The sequence below is a fragment of the Staurois parvus genome, unplaced genomic scaffold (genome assembly GCF_062004578.1).
Source record: "Staurois parvus isolate SC_StPar_1 unplaced genomic scaffold, SC_StPar_1.0 ptg000394l, whole genome shotgun sequence".
Taxonomy (NCBI): domain Eukaryota; kingdom Metazoa; phylum Chordata; class Amphibia; order Anura; family Ranidae; genus Staurois; species Staurois parvus.
The window spans coordinates 833,295-856,518 of record NW_028318190.1 but is presented as its reverse complement, the minus strand read 5'-3'; the positions used below and the strand labels follow the sequence as shown (position 1 = coordinate 856,518).

At 45.6% G+C, this 23,224-nt stretch overlaps 1 protein-coding gene across 2 annotated transcripts in view; it reads right to left on the bottom strand.

The window, feature by feature from the left end:
- CEP85 (centrosomal protein 85) overlaps positions 1-16,630 on the bottom strand; it is a 50,320-nt gene extending 33,690 nt beyond the window's left edge. The window contains exons 1-6 of one of the 2 annotated variants that reach the window (XM_089686219.1): positions 16,520-16,630; positions 14,056-14,147; positions 10,847-10,897; positions 10,616-10,765; positions 5,941-6,455; positions 5,304-5,428 (exon numbers count right to left, since the gene is read on the bottom strand). In XM_089686219.1, coding sequence (XP_089542345.1) covers positions 5,304-5,428; positions 5,941-6,455; positions 10,616-10,765; positions 10,847-10,883 — 827 coding nt within the window. In that variant the 5' untranslated portion in view covers positions 10,884-10,897; positions 14,056-14,147; positions 16,520-16,630. The other variant, XM_089686220.1, reaches the window with a different exon arrangement.
- Positions 16,631-23,224: the final 6,594 nt, after the last annotated feature.

Below are 23,224 nucleotides of genomic sequence, written 5' to 3'. Positions count from 1 at the left end.
CAGTGCCAGCCCTGCATTCACATGTAGAAGAGATGGTGGGCCAGTCTTTGAGCATGTCGGTCTCTGCCAAAGTGCACGGCAGCGCCGACGTGTGGAGCTGTAACTACGGTCAGGGACAGTACATGTCATTTACGGCCCACTGGGTGAACGTGGTGCCGTCACAGCCGCACCAGCAACTTGGACAGGTCACGCCGCTTTTGCCTCCACGTCTGCACGTCCTTGGTCCACAAAAGATGTCCGCCTCTACCACCTCTTCTTCCTTCGTGTCCTCAGCCGCCACCCCCGTGCCAAGTCCCATTACCCGACCGGCATATCACATGTGCAGGGCGCAACGTTGTCACGCTGTGCTGCACCTGGTATGCCTTGGCGAACGTAGTCACACAGGGGAGGAACTTCTCAGTGTAATGAACAGAGAAATCGACAGATGGCTGTCTCCGCGCAAGCTGAAAATCGGAACCATGTTGACCGACAACGGAAAGAACATGGTGTCTGCTCTGCGTCAAGGAAGGTTGTGCCATGCGCCATGCATGGCTCACGTGTTCAATCTGGTTGTCAAGCAGTTCCTAAAATCCACCATCCCACTGCAAGACATCCTTAAAATGTCACGTAAACTTTGCATGCATTTCAGCCATTCCTACACCGCAAAGCACACCCTCCTTGAGCTGCAGCGGCAGAACGGAATTCCACAGCATCGCCTGATCTGCGACGTTGCAACAAGGTGGAATTCAACCCTACACATGTTAGACCGCCTTTACGAACAGCGAAAGGCCATCACCGATTTCCTGATGTTACAAGCGGATAAAGGTACTCCCCTGTGTAACTTCGATGTCAGCCATCGGCAGCTCATGCGTGACACCTGCCGCTTGCTCAGGCCCTTTGAGGAGGCCACGCTATTCGTGAGTCGGCAGGACTATGGGATGAACGACGTCATTCCTCTGTTGCACGTCCTGGAACAAATGCTGTTAACAATGGCTGGTCAGGGTGCGGTAGACGTGGCGCACAGATCTCAACACCACATGACCCCTGTGGGGGCAGGACAGGAAGAAGAGGAGGAGGTAGAGGAGGACATTTGTGCTCAGGAATTATTGAGTGAAATGGGTGGTTTTTCCACTCAGCGGATAGGAGTGGAGGAGCAGGAGCATCTGGTAGAGGAGGAGGAGGAGGAGACAGAGGACCCAGACGCACCGTGGCAGTATGCTGCGGAGATGGAGGCAGGGAGTCCCTCGCATTCCTTGGCACAAATGGCCCATAGCATGCTCGCTTGCTTGCGTAGCGACAGCCGAATAATAACCATCAGACAGAGGGATGACTTTTGGCTGTCCACCTTGTTGGACCCTCGCTACCGTTCAAAAATGGTGGCCTTTTTCACACCTGCTGAGAGGGAGGCCAAAATAACGTACTGTAAAAACCACCTATGTAGTCAGTTGGTCTCTGCCTTTGTGCGCCAACGTCCATCCTCAGACACTGTGGGCCCTGTGCGCTCGCGTTCCGCTGCCATGGCAGCAGGGGAGGGGTGGGGTGGTAGGAGCAGTGGCAGCTCCACCAGCAGCGGCTGCCTCAGTCTGCAGTCGATGATGAGTAGCTTTCTTCACCAGCGCAGTGAGGAAACTACTAACCAGCCACAGCAGCAGCATCAGGTGGACCTGGAGCAGGACCTCAAACAACAGGCTTGGGCCTACTTGGACAGCACCCTGCCAACCGAGGTAGACAATCCCCTTGACTACTGGGCAACGAAACTTGACCTTTGGGCCCAAATAGCTGAATTTGCCCTTGAAAGGCTGTCATGCCCGGCCAGTAGCGTGGCATCGGAGCGCGTGTTTAGTGCGGCAGGAGGAATTGTAACTCCGCGGAGGACACGACTGTCCACCCAAAGTGTGGAGAGACTCACGTTTGTGAAAATGAATCAGGCGTGGATTAGTCTGGATTTCAAACCACCAGTTCCTGACACAACTGACTAAATCCGCCATGAATCATGCCCCTGCCATGTGCCACTTTCACGTCTCCTCACACTGCTGGTGTGTTCCATTTTTTGTCATAGGGTGCTGGCAGATTACGGGCCTCCCATAGCTGCTGCCAGGACCATAATCTGCCATGGGCCCCTGTACCGCCTCCTCATGCTGCTGCCAGGTCCACAGTGTCTCATGCCATGTGCCACTTTCACGTCTCCTCACACTGCTGGTGTGTTCAATTTTTTGTCATAGGGTGCTGGCAGATTACAGGCCTCCTATAGCTGCTGCCAGGCCCCTAATCTGCCATGGGCCCCTATACCGCCTCCTCATGCTGCTGCCAAGTCCAGAGTCTGTCATGGGTCCCTGTACGGCCTCCCATTGCTGCTGTCTCCATCGCCACACTCTGCCATGTGCCACTTTCAGGTCTCCTCACACACTGCTGGTGTGTTCAATTTTTTGACATAGGGTGCTGGCAGATTACGGGCCTCCCATAGCTGCTGCCAGGCCCCTAATCTGCCATGGGCCCCTGTACCACCTCCTCATGCTGCTGCCAGGTCCACAGTGTCTCATGCTATGTGCCACTTTCAGGTCTCCTCACACTGCTGGTGTGTTCAATTTTTTGACATAGGGTGCTGGCAGATTACGGGCCTCCCATAGCTGCTGCCAGGCCCCTAATCTGCCATGGGCCCCTATACCGCCTCCTCATGCTGCTGCCAAGTCCAGAGTCTGTCATGGGTCCCTGTACGGCCTCCCATTGCTGCTGTCTCCATCGCCACACTCTGCCATGTGCCACTTTCAGGTCTCCTCACACACTGCTGGTGTGTTCAATTTTTTGACATAGGGTGCTGGCAGATTACGGGCCTCCCATAGCTGCTGCCAGGCCCCTAATCTGCCATGGGCCCCTATACCGCCTCCTCATGCTGCTGCCAGGTCCACAGTGTCTCATGCCATGTGCCACTTTCAGGTCTCCTCACACTGCTGGTGTGTTCAATTTTTTGACATAGGGTGCTGGCAGATTACGGGCCTCCCATTGCTGCTGCCAGGCCCGTAATCTGCCATGGGCCCCCGTACCGACTCCTCATGCTGTGACGTTGCAACAAGGTGGAATTCAAGCCTACATATGTTAGACCGCCTTTACGAACAGCGAAAGGCCATCACAGATTTCCTGATGTTAAAAGCGGATAAAGGTACTCCCTGTGTAACTTAGATGTCAGCCATTGGCAGCTCATGCGTGACACCTGCGCTTGCTCAGGCCCTTTGAGGAGGCCACGCTATTCGTGAGTCGGCAGGACTATGGGATGAACGACGTCATTCCTCTGTTGCACGTCCTGGAACAAATGCTGTTAACAATGGCTGGTCAGGGTGCGGTAGACGTGGCGCACAGATCTCAACGCCACATGACCCCTGTGGGGGCAGGACAGGAAGAAGAGGAGGAGGTAGAGGAGGACATTGGTGCTCAGGAATTATTGAGTGAAATAGGTGGTTTTTCCACTCAGCGGACAGGAGTGGAGGAGCAGGAGCATCTGGTAGAGGAGGAGGAAGAGGAGACAGAGGACCCAGACGCACCGTGGCAGTATGCTGTGGAGATGGAGGCAGGGAGTCCCTCGCATTCCTTGGCACAAATGGCCCATAGCATGCTCGCTTGCTTGCGTAGCGACAGCCGAATAATAACCATCAGACAGAGGGATGACTTTTGGCTGTCCACCTTGTTGGACCCTCGCTACCGTTCAAAAATGGTGGCCTTTTTCACACCTGCTGAGAGGGAGGCCAAAATAACGTACTATAAAAACCACCTATGTAGTCAGCTGGTCTCTGCCTTTCTGCGCCAACGTCCATCCTCAGACACTGTGGGCCCTGTGCGCTCGCGTTCCGCTGCCATGGCAGCAGGGGAGGGGTGGGGTGGTAGGAGCAGTGGCAGCTCCACCAGCAGCAGCTGCCTCAGTCTGCAGTCGATGATGAGTAGCTTTCTTCACCAGCGCAGTGAGGAAACTACTAACCAGCCGCAGCAGCAGCATCAGGTGGACCTGGAGCAGGACCTCAAACAACAGGCTTAGGCCTACTTGGACAGCACCCTGCCAACCGAGGTAGACAATCCCCTTGACTACTGGGCAACGAAACTTGACCTTTGGCCCCAACTAGCTGAATTTGCCCTTGAAAGGCTGTCATGCCCGGCCAGTAGCGTGGCATCGGAGCGCGTGTTTAGTGCGGCAGGAGGTATTGCAACTCCGCGGAGGACACGACTGTCCACCCAAAGTGTGGAGAGACTGACGTTTGTGAAAATGAATCAGGCGTGGATTAGTCTGGATTTCAAACCACCAGTTCCTGACACAACTGACTAAATCCGCCATGAATCATGCCCCAAACATGTGCCACTTTCAGGTCTCCTCACACTGCTGGTGTGTTCAATTTTTTGTCATAGGGTGCTGGCAGATTACGGGCCTCCCATAGCTGCTGCCAGGCCCCTATACCGCCTCCTCATGCTGCTGCCAAGTCCAGAGTCTCTCATGGGTCCCTGTACGGCCTCCCATTGCTGCGGTCTCCATCGCCACACTCTGCCATGTGCCACTTTCAGGTCTCCTCACACTGCTGGTGTGTTCCATTTTTTGTCATAGGGTGCTGGCAGATTACGGGCCTCCCATAGCTGCTGCCAGGCCCCTAATCTGCCATGGGCCCCCGTACCGACTCCTCATGCTGCTGCCAGGCCCGTAATCTGTCATGGGCCCCTGTACCGCCTCCTCATGCTGCTGCCAGGTGCAGAGTGTGTCATGGGTCCCTGTACGGCCTCCCATTGCTGATGTCTCCATCGCCACACTCTGCCATGTGCCACTTTCAGGTCTCCTCACACTGCTGGTGGTTTCCATTTTTGTCATAGGGTGCTGTATGGCCTCCCATTGCTGCTGCCTCCACCGCCACACTGTGGCTCCACACTCTGGTTTTGGCCCCGTGACTGCCCAAATGAGTGAAGTGTGCGGTGATTCTAAGATCAACGGCACTCATCTGCATGTCATACTGACGGTCAGTATTATTTCTCTTCCCCAGCAGACTCCAAGGGCATTTAAATTAAAGGTACAGTGTTCTGCACGAATATAAAGGCTCTCTGAAGCCTAGAAACACCCTTTTATAAGTTAAATTCGCAGCGAATATATTCGACTCGAATCGAAATTTTTCCACGAATTCGCCGAATCAGTCGAATCGAATTTTTGAATACTTCGCTCATCTCTAAAGTTAACCCATGGTCTGTTTATACAGGGCAAATAGCAAGTACACATTGGAGCAAGTACATCTTACAGTCTAACGCCAGGTTTCATGTATCAGTTTGTTTGGATCAGATTGTGACATCATCCATTTTCCCACCTTTCCAACAATATCTGTTTTTCCAGCAGATTACTTTCACTGGTCTTCATAACCCTCTCCCAATCATTCATATTCTGGTGTATCGCTGCAGGATGTATAAACTTTGTGGAGTAATCTCTCATGAGCTGAAATATAAAAATGTCCATGTTATAACACATCTCCAAAGAAAGGAAAAATGTTTCTGCACTGCAAAGATCAAATGTTTGTTAGGTCGGGGGGGGCACAAAATGCAACTTTACGTATCAGATTCTGTTTCTCCAGCTGGAGGAGCTCCCCTCTTCACCTCAGTTTTGCGACAGCTGACTGTCCCTCGGCAACCTCACATCCAGTGCAAAGCTATGGGCTCTGCATTGGAATTGATGTCAAAAGACCTATGAAACCTGGAGCATAGTGAAGAGAATGCTGCAGGGACCATTCTTTCGAGTCTGAAGGGATCCTGCTGGAATGGAGGATCAAGTTAAGTAAAATTAATTTTGTTGTGGCCCCCTAGACCTAAAATGAGCAGCTATACCCTTGCAGTTCAGAGCAGCTCCACTGTAAGGGAGCATTTGACCTGAAGTTCAGCTTTAACAGCTTACAATACCTTTTTAATACAGACATGTTATATCAATCAGTGGAAAAAAAAAAATCTTGTTACCTGTAGTTTTTCCATGTTCATTCTTAGATTGTCTGTATATTGATTTTGTTGCTGTCTCCAAGCACTGTATTCACCCACAGGATGCTGTTTGAATGAATCTATCCCATATCCTTGATGTGTGGCTCCTGAGAACCCAGCTCTGCTAATGTGCTCAACTCCTCCAGTCTCTTTCCTCTCAGGTAGAGCTTTGTAATGCGTAACCATTGTGCTAGGAGCTACTGCAGGGATTTCACATTTCATATCACTGCAAAAAGTGTTCAATAGACCCGACTGGTTCAGTGTAGGTTCAATATTAGGCATTTCAAACTTTCTGGTGTCATCTGCGGTGGAAGGGTCTAATGTAGGTAGTGTTGGGAAAACAGAAAAAGCAGCTTCTGCAGAAAGTGGGGCTCCGTTTTGCATATGTGTATTACTGGAGGACGCTGCCAATGTAGAAGGCACAACATGAGCTGTGGGAATGGTAACCTGGCTTTTTATTGGCTGGAAAGTGGTACTGCCACTAGCATTGCAGAAATCTGAAAGTAAATACAAAAACACACACACAAGATTAATTTTATTATAGTAACAAAAGTAGAACTTGCAGAATAATATGGTAGCCTGGAATTTTAGAGAAAATTATAGCAATTTAATATACTCACTTTACTCATATGTACCAAGTATGTCACAGTATTCTGTGACCATTATAAAAAAAATGTGTTGATTGCGTTTTTTTATATCGTACATCACAGAGCACCATACAGGTTGTTCATGACTATGTGGGTTACAGTATATGCTGCCTATAGGTGAATCAGATAGGAAGTCCTGCCCTATATAACCCCTCCCACACAGGTAGTTCTGTTTTTTCCCCAGTGTTCGTAAGGTGGGTGGTTACAGATGTGCTGCATGTGCTCTTAGAGCATACTTAGATGTCTGGAACGGTTCTGTTGAGAATCAAGGACTTCAATCAGATCCATTCGAAAAGCTGTTAGCTGTGACAGGTGCATCTGAGCAACTGTGTTTGTCTGGCATTGCAGCTATTCCTGGTGGCGGAGCTGCAATGGACTGCGTCTACATCACCCTGAACGTGCCTGATCTTGTCTGAACTCGGAAGCTAAGCAGGCTCAGCCCTGGTTAGTACTTGGAGGGGAGACTGCCTGGGAATTCCAGGTGTTGTAAGCTTTTCCTCTCCAGAGTCTGAGATGGCTGTGTTTTTAGAAGAATCTCGAGCAGAGGATGCCAGGGCAGTCTCCGAGGTGATTCGAGACACTCGACAGGTTTGCAGGCCCAAAACCAAACGTTAACATGAGGTACTTGGATCTCGGGGTACTCGGTATAAGTCTAAACGTCCTCCTGTTTCGGATGGGATCAGTACGATCAGTGGTGGCTTTTCTGCAAGAGATAGATTTCGGGTGTCCCTAGTCATCAATGACCAATGACGCACATCTTCAAGGGCCAATTTTTTTCCAGGCTCATCAAGGGTTTATTATTTACAGTAAAGAATTACCATTTTTTTTGTTTTGGGACACTGCCCTTTGGGCTGGCCACAGCCCCTAGAGTGTTCACAAAGCACCTAGGGTTTGCCGAGGACACTGGGGGGGGGGGGGGGGGAGGGGGTGCTGAGGTGGCAGTCTCAGAATACCTTAAATGTTCAGAAAGCTCAGACAGCAGTTGGTTTAAAGCAAAACATAAGAGGCAAAAGATAAAAAGATACTTTCAATATGTCTCTGCAGGAAGAAATGGTATCCATGTTGAAGTGGTTTTCTACCTGTAGTTCCACTCCAAGTGTTTTGTAGAACATGCTATCTCTCTGGATCATGAAGGTCCAAGCATTGGATTGCCGGAGGTCTTTGTCCCTGGGGTATTGCAGAGTCCGAATTGGTGGCTTGTTCGGAATCTGAAGAAGGGAAATATTTTCCTTCCCGTTATATGGAAGATAGTAAACACTGATGCCAGTCTCTCCGGTTGGGGGGCTGGTTTGCAGGTGGCTACAGTTCAGAGGACTTGGTCAAAGGAAATACTGCCCATAAATATCTTGGAACTTTGGGCAGTACGCCTTGCTCTGGATTATTGGACGAACCAGTTGAACAGGTTTGTGGTCAGGGTTTGGTCCGACAATGCCATGGCAGTGGTGTAAATTAACCACCAGGGCGGCACCAGGAGTCGTGCGGTTCAGTAAAAGTTGAATTACATTCTGTATGGGGCAGGACAGCATATGCCATCTCCGTCAACAGTACATATTCCAGTTACAAAAAACTAGCTCCTCGGTCAACTGCTGAGTAAGCATATAAAGGGTGTTCTATCACACAGCCCTGGAGTTGTTCATATTCCTCCCTGCAACTTAGGGATTAGGGTAATTTCTGCTTCCTCAATCACCCCTTCTCCATACAGTTTTTGTGCAATGAAGAAAAAAAATGGCACATTAATGAGGTCTATCTTCTGTCCTGAGCATGTTCTATTTCCAGCTCTATGGAAAGCTGATTGTCACTGCTGCTCCTCCTCCTCATTCTGAACACTGCTATTCCAGGAGATCATAGTTGGCTAATAAAGTTTCAGGTATTAACAGCCATTTTTTTTTTCTTTTGCCACTTGTGTACTACTGGGGAGATTTTTTCTTTACCTCCTGTCCCAACAGTAAGTAAGCGAAAATCCCTCCAAAACTGAAGGAAACCTGGTGTGTCACCAGAACCATGTCTCCATGGGAAGATTTCCCTTCTATTGGTGTTCTGGAGTCAAATGGAGAAAGTTAATTTCCAGGGACACAGTCCATAATAAAAACTGTCAGGTGTTCTAATCCAGCTCAATGCTATCCAAAACTAAAAAAAAAAAAGCTTTGCCTTTAGTTACATTTTAAGGAGTTTATAACTAAAACCGTTATTTAATTAAAAAGACATCTGTCACAATGCGCCTGCAGAGCTGCCCCCAACCCCTCTCCTAGTGCCTGTGCCCTGTGTGGCACCTTCCTTCCCCCCTTCTCATCCTGTCACGGCCCTTTGAAGCCACACAGGATGAGAAGTGTTACTTTCCTCACCATGCCACAGTCATCTGCCTCCCACCGGGCACAGCCAGCAGGAGGAAAATAACCCCCTGCGGCGAAATTCACGCCTCTCCGGGCCATGCTGCCAGGAGAGGGGTGACCTCCAGCAGGGAGATTTTGGGACAGGGCCACAGGCTTGACGCCGCCCGACTCCCCGCCCCCCCCCCCCGGCGAGTGCGGCGCGGGAACGAGATTTCCCGCGTCTGCACTTACTGGAGACAAAGGCTGCGCTCTTGAGAGCGCGGCCCGTGTCCGCTGGATCGCGTTTACAAGTGGCAGGAGGGGATGAGCACCCTGACTATAACGAAGCCATGCTGTTGTCATAGGTACAGTATGCAGTTCACTACTGTCCTGCTGAAATAAGCAAGGCATTCCCTGAAAATAAGATGTCTGGATGGGAGCATATGTTGCTCTAAAACCTGGATGATCTTTCAGCATGGATGGTGCCTCTCTAGATGTGCAAGCTGCCCATTCTATCCGCAATAATGCACCCTTACACCATCAGAGATGCAGGCTTTTGAACTGAGCGCTGATAAGCTGGAAGGTCCCTCTTCCCTTTAGTCTGGAGGACATGGTGCCAAAAAGAACGTCAAATTTCAATTTGTCTGACCACAGAACAGTTTTCCACTTTGCAACAGGCCATTTTAAATGAGCTTTGGCCAAGAGAAGAGAGTAACGTTTATGGATCATGTGTATATATGGTTTCTTCTTTGCATGATAGAGCTTGGACTTGCATTTTTGGGTGGCATAGTGAACTGTGTTCACAGACAGTATTCCTGAGTTCATGAAGTGATGTCCATCATAGAATCGTGCCTATTCTTTTTTTTAATATAGTGCCGTCTAAGGGCCTGAAAGAACATGCATCCAATATTGCAGTTTGCCTTGTCCCTTGTGCAGAGATTTCTTTAGTTTCTTGGAATCTTTCGATAATACGAACTGTAGAAGAGGATACGTTAATGATATGTTGAGGAAAATTATTCTGGCATTGTTCTACAATTTTTAGATGCAGCTTTTCACAGATTGGTGAACCTCTGTACATCTTTACTTCTGAGATAATCTGACTCTCTAAGATGCCCTTTATATAAACAACCATGTTTCTGACCTGTTGCCAATGAACCCAGTTTAAAAAAAAAATGTTCTTCCAGCCACTTACTTTGCTAGCTTTTTGTTGCCCTGTCCCAACTTTGAGATGTGTTGCTGCCACCAATTTCAAAATTATCTTATTTATTTCTTAAAATAGTACATAATTTTCTCAGTTTAAACATTTGATTTATTCTCTGTGGATTTTACGCAGCGTTCCAACTTTTGTGGAACTGGGCTTGTACAAAAACCAATGAGGAATCCCCCCCTCCTGTGGGACATCATACTCTGACAGCTATCAGTACACCGATTGGCCGCGCCCGCTGATCAAGAAAAAATTTCCAACGTGTCTGTTCAAGTAATTGACTTCCACCAAATGGGGCTATCCACATGCTCAGTGTATGGTCAGCTTAAGATTCATACCTCATACACCAACTACCCTTTTGAGTTTGGGGTCTGGCAAGTGACAGGCAAGGCAACTGAGTTCAGTTGACCTCTGACACTCCAGCTCAAGGGTCAGCCAAGGAAAAAGCAGGTAAGGCATATGCCTGATCATTACTGGCTCTGACAACACAACCTCACCTTCTATGTTTTCATTGCAAGGTATTTCTTTGGAGACATCAACCCCTTTTCTTATCCCATGTGGAAAAGCCATCCGACTAAGAGATTTTCCTGATATCTGAGGAGTCTGCCAATCTGTGTAAGAACTTCCAACTGGATGTACTGCTGTTGCTGTAACAGAGAGCATATAGTGAAAAACCCAGAAAGTTACCAGTGAGTGCCATCTGTAAACACATTGCAGTTTTCGCTTACCCATCCTGCTTGGCTGCTGGAATCCTACAGTTTCCATAGTGTTACATGCAACTAGAATATCAAAACAGAATGCAACTCCATTACATTATGTGAGAACATTTTTAAAACAGAAGTATGGGTTAAAAAGAAAAAATAAATAATTCACATACTCACCTAGATTGCTACAGCATTGATGTGATGCTGCAGCTGTCCACCACTGGATCTACACAGAAAAACGGAGTGAACAAGCACCACTGATCACTCAGAACAGTCTTCAGTGAGCAGAGAGCCATGGCTGTCAGTCACTGGCTCTCTGCTCTGCACCTCCAGCACTCAATGGAGCACTGGGCTGTGGAGGGGGCAAGAGCAGCTAACTCAGGCTCTCAGCGGACCACTGAGAGGCTGAGACAGCTGCAGGTCACCCTGAAGATGGGTGTAACATGTTAGTAAATGTGAACTTAGCCTTTAAAGCAGAATTTAAGGCAAAGAACATCCACCTATGTCCCAATGGTCCAACGCTCACCGGCATCTTCCAGGTGCTAGTCTTTGGCCACCTTGACTGGCCAATGCAGGGTGACATCACTCCTGCGCATTGAGTCATTCATCCCGGCACAGACACTGTGCTGGAAATGTACACATAGCTGCTCATGTACATTCTGCAGAGGACTATAAGCAGACAATAGGTTCATTTTATTGCAGGAGAGAAATTGCATTATTCTATGTCAAAGTGCCTGTGTGCTTGCAGCTTTTATTTTTTGCATTTATTACAGGTACCTATTTTTGTTCCATTTTAAAGGGTCTATTTGCACCACGTTAGTCCACTTTGGTGCAATTATATTATGTGTTAAAAAGTGTTGTGCTAAAGCAGCCTCTTTATTTAACCAAAAATTGAATATGCATCAAGTTTGGCGAGTGCAGCAGGCCACATTGGCACATTTGAATGGGCTGCTTTGTCTGCATTTTATGCAGGAAAAATGTTCCTGCAGCATTCTGAAAACGCAGTAGCTGGGTAATCGCGTAGTGCTTTTGCACCATACGATTTTCCTGCAATTCCCCTGTGCTGTGGTTTTAGATGCATGGGGGAGTCATTAGCTATTTGCCCTCGAGAAGATTTACGCCCCTTCATGACTAGGCCATTTTTTGCTATACGGCGCTGCGTTACTGACATTTGCGAGGACAAGCAACGCTGTACATAAATGACATGAAATTTAGGTCATTTTTTTACCCACAAATAGAACTTTCTTTTGGTGGTATTTGATCACCCCCTGGTTTTTTATTTTTTTGAGCTATAAACAAAAAAAAACAAAAAAAAACAACAATATAGAAAAAAAAATATTTTAATTTGCTATAAAACATATCCAGTAAATACATTTAAAAAATATATTTGCTTCATAAAATTTAGGCCAATATCTATTCTGCGACATTTTTTTTTAACAAAAATCCCAATAGGTGTATATTGATTGGTTTGTGCAGAAGTTATAGCATCTATAAACTATGGTATATATACTGGATTTTTTTTCATACTAGTAATGGCGGCAGTCAGCGACTTATAGCGGGATTGCGATATTGCAGTGGACAATCTGACATTGTGGGAACCAGTGACACCAATACAGTGATCAGTGCTAAAAATATACACTGTCACTGTATTAACCATTTCCCGACTGCCCTATAGCAGAAATACTGCCAGAGGGTGACATGGGTGTGCAAAATCACATATATATATATATACACACACACACACACACACACACACACACACATATATATATATACGTGATTTTGCATTTCCGGGTAGGGGGCGCGTGGGTCCCAGCCAGTAATTACTCGCTGGTGCCTAGTAATTACCGAGGATCTCCAATGGGGAGGAGAAATGTTTTATTTACTAATAGTTCTTCAATCCTCTTTAAAACAGAAATTGAGCTGCACATCGGCAGCTTAAAGCAGAAAGGCAAAAAAAACCAAACAAAAACTGCAAGCAGGCGTTTAATTGAAGAACAGACACGCCATATCTCTTCAGCAATCAAATAAGCCGCAGGCTTATTGAAAATGTACACAGTGATCCCTGGAATGTAAACGGAGCTGCGCATACACAGAGCAGTTTACAATCAGCAGAACTCCTGCACATGCCCAGGAGTGACGTTGGACCACTGAAGCACAGGTAAGTATTGTGGACTTTAGTTTTGCCTTTGTGCCAGTTCACATATATGCGGATTAGATGCGGTATGAACTGCATCCAATCTGCATGACATGTGAATAAAACATTGCTTCCTATGGTGCCTGTTCACATATATCCGTTGCACTGGTGGTGCAGTTTCAAAAACAGTCATAAGTCATGTATGATTTCTGAGCAATGCCTTCAGGTTCAGGTGAGGATTACAGGCTATCGACTTCTATGGGAACCGTTTCTAAACCACACATGTGTGAACAGGATAAAATCCTGAGCTGATGCTGTCCTGAACCTGACATGAACTGCTGAACAACTACTGTATCGATTACCTGTAAAACCTAAGCTTCAGGGCCGGTTCACACAATAAAAAAGCACTGCAGATGTGTGCTAGATGTGTTTCTGCATGCGCTTTTTTGGCATGTTCCAGTTCATTTTTTTCCCTAATAGGGTCATCTGCCTTTAAGTGCGTTTTACAGCCTTCTAGTACAGTTTTGTGCAGGAAAAAATGCAGCCTGTTCTACTTTTTTTTCTGCAACCGGAAAGCATGGTAACTGCAAGCACGGATGTGAACACTGACAACCATATAACCTACTTTCTGTGCGTTTTTGATGCAGAAAATAAAAAAAAGCACACTGAAACACATGTAGTGTGAACTGACCCTAAATCCGCACTGCACGTTTGAATCAGCTCTTAGGCGCTGTTCACACCATAGAAATGCAGTCCAGATGTGTTTCCACATGTGCACTTTTGGCGTGTTCCGGTGTATTTTTTGATGCATTCCGGTGTGTTTCCCACCCTTTTTCTTCAATCTGAATGGGGACATGTGCATTCCAGTGCGTCTTGGTGCATTCCAGTGCATTTTTGGTGTGTTTTACTGCGTTCCAGTACAGTTCTGTGCAGGAAAAATGCACCCTGTTCTACTTTTTTTTTCTGCAACCGGAACTGCAAGCACTGATGTGATCCATGACATTGACAGCCATGTAACCTACTTTCTGTGCATTATGGACGCAGAAAAAAAGCAACTGAAACACATGTAGTGTGAAGTGGCCCTTAAAATACATACCTCAGTACTGGAATGAGAGAACTCTCTTGTGCACGCATCAGGAGTTATATTATTCTGGACCAGACAATCAAAATTGGTCAAAGATCTCGTACCTGGAAAGAGACCAGTCAAAGTATCAGCACTGGTATAGAAGCGAGGGAAGGAAGTATACTTCCGCCTTATGCCATATGAGTAAAAACTCTTGTTAATACCCCCACTACTGTAATATTGTTTGTCCTAACCCTGTATGACCTTGTTTACCATCATTGCCGCCCCTATGAAAAGTAATCCACTGTGTTTTGCTTTCCAGCGGTATTTGAAAGGTGTCTCAAAGGCTTCTTCAATACCAGTGTTAACCATTGTAAGCCAGCCACAATGCAACCACGACTATTACACACAGTTGCACAGCTCAATTCACTTGAATAGGTCATGTGGTGGTACTGCCAGCTGAACTTGTGGAAAAAATGTTGCCGCTCCATATTAGATTGTGAGCTCCCAGGATCAGGCCCTCCTATCCCTCTTGTATTGAACTGTATTGTTGCTGTATTGTCTCCCGTTATATTGTAAAGCACTGAGCAAACTGTTGGTGCTATATAAATCCTGTATAATAATAATAATGTGGCAGTGTGTGGCTACTGGCTGTGTTAACCTGAAGCTCGTCAGTTTAAAAAAAAAAAAAACTCAACTGTCTCTTTTTACTGCCCCACCTGTAGGCTTCATTCACACCTGAGCGTTTTGTAGAGCGAAGCTCGACGCTCCACAACGCTCAAGGGGGGAAAAAAAAAATCAATATTACTCTATGGAGATGGTTCAAATCTCCACTCCAAGTGGCCTGAAGCAAAACACAGATTTTGGCAGATGTGCACATTTTTATTCCCATAGAAAGGAATAGAAACGCACGACTGACGCGTTTGTGCATGTTTTGTGCGATTTTCTGCTCAAAATGAAAAAAAAAAAAAAGTAAAATAAAAAATTGGAACGGTATATGAATAAATGCAAAATAAATACACATAAATAAAAAAATCATGATTAATAAATCATAAATAATTAACCCCTAACCTTAAAAAAATTACATTATAAATAATAATAGCAACAATAATAAACCCCCGAACATAAAAATACATTAATAATTGTTATTTTATTACTTTTTTAGGTTTTGGGGTTAAGGTTATGGGATAATTATTATTAATATACTAATTTACTATTACAAATATTTATGATTTATATTTGTGTATTTATTTTACATTTATTCACATTATTAATAATGTATTTTGTTAGGGTTTAGAAGTTTCTTTTTATTATAATAATAAGCTCCAAGGAGCAGGGCCCTCGAACCCCTCGTGTATTGTATTGTTACTGTACTGTCATGTACTGTCTCCCATTATAATGTACAGCGCTGAGCAAACCGTTGGCGCTATATAAATACTGTATAATAAAAACTGCTGATGGAAAAACTAAAAAAAAAAAGAACTTAGCAACAAATTATGTTAACAGATGATATTTTTCTCTATTGGCTAATAAATAAATGCCAAAATTAAAAAACCGCCTGAAAACATGCAAAAAAAAAAATGCACCAAAAACGCTACGCTCAGATGTGAATGGAGCCGTAAAGTCGGCCTGTGATTTTTGCTGGACAGCTTGGTCTGTGACAGTAACTGGAAAGGTACCAGATCTACTGGCCGGATGAGCAGGTACATAGACAGTGCTATATAAGGGCGTATAAGATCTATAATAGTAACACACAGGGGGCTCCGGTACACAAACACTGCGGACAGTCTGCATCATACATATCGTTTGTGATTTCATCCATACCTCCATTTTATTACTGCCAGCTCCCTTCCCTCAGATCTCTACTTTTATAACCAATACAATGGGCAGCACAGTGGCTAAATGGTTAGCACTTCCGACTGGCAGTACTCGGTCGTTGGTTTGAATCCCAACCACAGCACCACCTGCCTGGAGTTTGCATGTTCTCCCTGTGCCTGCGTAGGTTTCCTCCAGGTACTCCGGTTTCCTCCCACACTACAAAGACATGCTGGTAGGTGAATTGGCTCCTGTCTAAATTGTCCCTGGTATGTGTATGTATGGATGCAGGGGCGGACTGGCAACTCATTGGGGCCCCTGGGCAATAGGGGATCATGGGGCCCCCTACTGACCCCGGGCAGTGCCTGAGTTTCCAAATGGTCAGTCCGCCCCTGTAAGGATGTAAGTTAAGGACAGTAGATTGTATGCCCCTTGAGGGTTAGGGACTGATGTGAATGTACCATATATATGTACAGCGCTGTGTAAATTGACTGCACTATATAAGTACCTGACATAAATAAATAAAATACAACGCACCAGCTAAATGACTACAATTCCCAAAGCGGACCGGTGACGCAGATTACAGCAGTAGTAACCAAGTCCGGTAAGGCTATGACTGGGTTCATAAATACTAGACGTAGCAGCCTCAGAGAGACGCTCACCGCTGTGGATCTGCTCCTACCTGGCCACACACAGGATGAAGACCTGGTAACAAGAACACAGCACGACAACGGATGAGAAGCAGACACCCGGAAGCTGGGCGGAGTCACCTTCAAACCGTCTCCCCGCCACACCTAGCCGAACCCAACTGCCCTCTCCGCCAATCGTCTGTGCGGCGTCCAGCCAATAGCAAAGCGCAGACGGAGTGGGCGGGGAGAGCTTGGATGCAGTGTGTGTGGCAGTTGCCGTTCAGGGCGCCTGTTGGCAGCGGTTGCTCCGTGTGTGTGGACTTGTTCTCTGTCGTAGGAGTCATTCATGCATTGCATTGGGAAGCAGCGGCTGAAGACTAATAATGACATAATGGGATATTCTTTGGTAAAGTCACATGCAGTATGCTCGCCACTAGGAGCCTAATATACACAGGGAAGCTGATATCACCAGCTACACTCCATTTTGCAGCACTACCGCAGTCTGCATTTAAAACGACGTTAACCACTTCAAGTCTGGACACTTTCACCCCCTTTCTGTCCAGGCCAGGCTTTCAGTGCTATCACACTGTGAATGACAATTGCGCGGTCATGCAACACTACCCATATTACATTTTTAGAATTTTTTTGGAGCCAGATAAAGCTTTATTTTGGTGATATTTATTCACCACTGAGATTTTTATTGTTTTTGCTATCTAAATGAAAAAGTCCCAAAATTTTGAAAAGTGTTTTTCATATAAAATTTTGCAAATAATCTTTTTTCATAAATATTAGCCAACATTTATTCAATTATCTTTTTAGTATAAAAAAAAATAACCCAAATTAGTTTATAACCAAAAATTATAATTTTTTTTAGTAAATCACAGAATAAGTGAGCGCTAGAGTAAAATTATAAGATTAAATTAAAATGAGTTAAAAGGAAGGAAACAGCAGCTGAACACCAAAAGGCACCATATAATAGTCAGAATAAAGCAGGGTGCAGCGCTAAAATGATCCATAAAATTGTATAGACATACTGTATTCAAACATCCTCATATAAAATGCAATTAAATGAAAAAATCCCATAAACCAATAACCAGGTGCAAGTAGAAACGTCACCAATTGGTGACTGATAGATGTTTGGGCACTAAAACCAAATACAGTCTATAGCGTGAGTACAAAAAGATCCCAGATGATCTTCAAAAATCCAATGGCTGGATCCGTGGGTGAGGTGATAAATGTGTAAAGATTGCGCACTCACCAGATACGCAATCACAATGCGCATTTAGAGTAGATAACCTCAGGACATCAAGGATCCTTATGTGGGTCTGGTCAGATCTGGTCAAATGCCCCTCACTGCTTGGTAGTGCTGCCACATTTGGAAATAGCCGCTCTGTAGGTGTAAATGGCTCCCACCGGAGCTCAAAGAACAAAGGAGGCCAGATAGTGTGATATCCTTATGACAAGGCGTTTCGTGCGAAGGCACGTAGTCATAGGGGGTTAGCTTACCCCCTATGACTACGTGCCTTCTGACGAAACGCATCAGAAGGCTACAGCGGTGTGACCTCATGCCGACTGGTGCCACGAGGGCCCCGGCGGCCATTTGCATACTCATATGGGTCAGTATTTTCCTTGCTCCTACCTGTATCTATTTGGAATAAACACTCCTTGTCATAAGGATATCACACCATCTGGCCTCCTTTGTTCTTTGAGCTCCAGTGGGAGCCATTTACACCTACAGAGCGGCTATTTCCAAATGTGGCAGCACTACCAAGCAGTGAGGGGCATTTGACCAGATCTGACCAGACCCACATAAGGATCCTTGATGTCCTGAGGTTATCTACTCTAAATGTGCATTGTGATTGCGTATCTGGTGAGTGCGCAATCTTTACACATTTATCACCTCACCCACGGATCCAGCCATTGGATTTTTGAAGATCATCTGGGATCTTTTTATTCTGTATAATTTTTTTTACATTTTTATTTTTTTTATATTATGGGTTTTTTTTACTGTCACACTAGCAGTGCAGTGTCACTGTACTGCTTGTGGTGGGTGATGACAAATTTTTTTTTCACACTGATTGCTTTTACATCCATAAAGGCTGTAAAAGCAATCATTTCTCCTCTCTGGCGGCATTCTTTTATGTCACTGTACTGCTTGTGGGGGGTGACGAAGATTTTATTTTTTTTTACACTGATTGCTTTTACACCCATAAAGGCTGTAAAAGCAATCACTTCTCCTTCTCTCTGGCGGCATTCTTGCAGCCATTGAGAAATACTGTGAGAGCTGTGATTGGTCACAGCTTGTCACATGTCACAAGGCTGTTGTGAATAGCCTTGTACCATGTGATCTCTGTGATCATTCACAGATTTCACTAGTAGTAAGCAATGATGTCAGGAAGTGACATCTTGCTTACTACTGCTTACTACTCTTCATGTGATCACTGATTGACTAATCAGTGATCACATGATTGGGACCTCACACAGAGGTCCCGTACAACGATTGATGTTCCCAGGGAGCGCACACAAGCAGGGAGCGGAGAGGACGTTTATATACATGGATCAAAAAGAAGGTAAAAGCGAGCGCTGTAAGTCAGAAAAGCAGCCAACGCACCAAAGGATACCAAACAACCTTTCAAAACACAAACATATATAAGGTGCGCCTTATATATGTTTGTGCTTATATACATGGGCCGGACGGGAAGTGATTAAAGTAGAACTATAAGCAAACTTTTTCTTTTTTCATTTTGGATACAGTGCCTTGAAAAAGTATTCATACCCCTTGAAATCTTCCACATTTTGTCATGTCAACTTGCAGGGATTTCCTCTCACTTCCTGTTTGACTAAGGGACAGGAAGTGAAGGGAAATCTCAGCATTGGGACACAGACCATGAAAAAAAATCTGACAGGGGTTATAACCCTCCTTTCACAGTGCCTTGAAAAAGTATTAATACCATTTGAAATTTTCCACATTTTGTCATGTTACAACCAAAAATGTAAATGTATTTTATTGGGATTTTATGTGATAGACCAACACAAAGTGGCACATAATTGTGAAGTGGAAGGAAAATGAGAAATGTTTTTTTTACAAATATCTGAAAAGTGTGGTGTGCATTTGTATTCAGCCCCCCGGAGTCAATACTTTGTAGGACCCCATTTGGCTACAATTACAGCTGCAAGTCTTTTTGGGGATGTCTCTACCAGCTTTGCACATCTAGAGGGACATTTTTTGCCCATTCTTCTTTGCAAAATAGCTCAAGCTCTGTCAGATTGGATGGATAGTGTCTGTGAACAGCAATATTCAAGTCTTGCCACAGATTCTCAATTGGATTTAGGTCTGGACTTTGACTGGGCCATTCTAACACATGAATATGCTTTGATCTAAACCATTCCATTCTAGCTCTGGCTGTATGTTTAGGGTCGTTGTCATGCTGGAAGGGGAACCTCCACCCCAGGTGATCAAATACCACTGAAAGAAAGCTCAATTTGTGGGAAAAAAGGACATAAACTTAATTTGGGTGCAGCGTTGCATGACTGCGCAATTGTCAGTTAAAGTAAGCACAGCGCCGTAATGCAAAAAATGGCCTGGTCAGGAAGGGGGGTAAATCCTCTGAAGTGGTTAATGACACTGGCTGGGAAGGGGTCAATCTAGTTAACTGTGTGCTTAACCAGTGTTTTTGTTTACACGTTGTGGTGATTTTATTAGGCAAACAGAAAATGACCACTAAGCACATAGTAACAACATTCATTTACCAGAATACGGTCAACGCGTTTCACCTGTGCATTTGGTCATTTTTATGAATGCACTTAATCACCTTGCTGTTGTTTGGATCTGCCTATTTGACCATACAATATGTATCTCTATTAGATCGAATTGTAACTTGTTATGTACGATTATTATATACTTTGTTGCTTTTTCTTTATTGGCTGGCTTTCGGTCTCTCTGTGGAGTGGTGTGGGTGGACTTCTGTCTGGGGGCGGTCATATACGCACGCTCGCTGTCCCTGCTGGGATGGTGATTGTGGAGTGGCTGGTACCTGTCCCTGGCCCTCGGGGACCTGCTGCCGCTCCCTGCCCCAATGCACTTGCGGTGTTCGGTGCATGCACGCCGCTTTTGTGTGCGCTGCGGGCGGCTGACATCATCTGAGCGGGCCCATTTAGGGCGAGCGTACGGCGCACCATCTTGTTCTGGGCCGTGACTCCTCACTTGCACTTGTCTCCTCTTTTGAGGAGCATGTTTTTACTATGGGTCCTATCATGGATATATGACTCTTTTATGTCAATAAATGGTTATACGTATGTATTTTATGTGTGGTCTCTTACTGTGCCCAAAGAATCCAATACCTTTGCCGTACCTAGCAGTTTGGTTTCTTTTTCTTTTGTATCTATAGGATTTGGCACCAGGAAGCTTTTTTGGTATTCTCCTATATAAGTTGTACCTGTTTTTCTGACGTCTCCTCTTCCCTACAGTCGCTCAAAGTCCAGAATGTATACTCATACTCAATACTCACCCATAAGCCACTGCTCCATTTCAGCACTCCCAGTCCTGTACTACCATCTTTTCATATGATGTCACTAGGAGGCTGTCTGTCTTTTCTTGGTTCTTTAAAGCCAAACTCCATGTAAATGAAAAATGAAAAAATCCACTCTTGCAGTATCCCAGAAGGCAGGGAAATTCCAGTCTCACCTAGGCGAGGAACTCGGAAGGGCAGGGCTGGGACCTGCTGAAAATCACCTAATCCATGAGTCCCATAAAATGTAATATCCAATTGTGCACTGGGAAGGAGGGGGTAAGAGAATCATGGGAAGTTATAGATGGGGGTCTAGGTCTACTTTACTTCTAGGGGTACAGGTATAAGGAGTAATACTATATTACCCCTAACACCTCCTAATAATCCTGGCTCCAGCAGGTTTCCTCCATCCAGGGGCGGACTGACAACTCATGGGGCCCCCGGGCAATAGGGGATCATGGGGCCCCTGTGTCCTTGCCCAAACTCAAAAAAGCCTATGAAAAAAGTACCAGGGGCATCTCATGGGGCCCCCTACTGACCCCAGGCCCTCGGGCAGTACCCGAGTTTCCAAATGGTCAGTCCGCCCCTGCCTCCATCCATGCAACTGGTCCAGTGCCACTGCCTCTCTAAAGCACTCTCAGCCACGGTGACATGCTGCTTCCTCCATATACAATAGAGGCCCAATAGTCCTGCACTGTATGTGATGACACCAAAGGACAGCTAACATCCTGGAGCACAAATGAAAAAAGGACAGCGCTGAAGCTAGCCAGAGCGAGGAGTATGGTAAATAATACAACCTCTTCTGATACCCCTTTAAATAAGAAATATTTAACCTGTGCAGTGCAGGGGGGACCCCCATTCATAGGTAGGTATCCCTCCCCCATCCCCTGCCCAGTCAATAAAGTAGTACTAAACCCTCAATTTTGTTTTAGTTTAAAGCACAGAGCAGAATAAAAGAAACTTTCCCCAGTAAACTGTTAAAATTCGTATCCCAATACTCATAGTTTACAATTTTCAGTGCTGCTGCCCTCTCAGTGCTGCTTCCCTGAGCGCCCCTTTTTTCCAAAAACAATTCATATACATCCACTAAGTATTGGCTCTGTGATCTATTTTGCATGAAATAATTTTCTACTGTGTTTTCTTCCTCCTTGTACCATCCAATGTGACCTCCCAAACTTCTCTTTTCCAGCTTACTTCTATTTGTTTGGAATGAGCAGTGTACTTAGATGTGGCCGTGTACACTGCTCCATGCACACTACAAATCCCATAGTCCCTAGTCCATCTTGGGAGCAAGCAAGAAAGAGTGGCTACATAGGAACATACTGTACAGTGGGATCACGAGTGAATGTAGCTGACATCTAACAGGAAGTCGGATCACAGCAGTAAAAAAAAGGATTTAGAAGATTTGGAGGCGGCTGACAGCAATAGAAGGGACTTTTAGCCTGGGTTCACACTTCTGCGGTGCTGCATATCGCATGTGATTCACACAGGAACCACAACGCATTCCTGTGCAAATCACATGCAAATTCTCTGCGGTGCAATTGAAGCCATACATTTTGTATGGCTCAAATCGCACCGCATCCGCACCAAAAACGGTGCAGGATCCTTTTTTTGGTCCGCACTAGAATCGGATCGCATGGGTGTTCACATCTATGCAATCCGATTCTGCACATCGCACTGCGTTTTTTGAACTGATTTTGGGGTGTTATGGTTATATGCAGGGGCGGACTGACAACTCATGGGGCTCCTGGGCAATAGGGGATCATGGGGCCCCTGTGTCCTTGCCCAAACTCAAAAAAGCCTATGAAGAAGGGGCATCTCATGGGGTCCCCTACTGACCCCGGGCCCTTGGGCAGTGCCCGAGTTTCCAAATGGTCAGTCCGCCCCTGGTTATATGTATTTTACTGTGCGGTCTCTTACTGTGCCCAAAGAATCCAATACCTTTGCCGTACCTAAAAGTTAATTCACAACTTATATAGGAGGATTTGTTTCATCTCTGTGTATCACCTGAGGACAATCACTTCACTGGGAATATGAAAGCGTGTACAACCACTTTAAGGACAACTCAGCTGTCAAGGTAAGAAGGAGAAACAATGAAAAGGGAGAATTTATGTTCAATCATCAAATGTGATGGCTGCATTAGTATTTCCCTCTGTTTTCACTTGCTGATCTGGCCAGTAAAACACCTCTTGTATTAGAGTGCCCCTACTCTGTATGAAAGAGCACAGGGGGCACATTAGGACAGCAGTA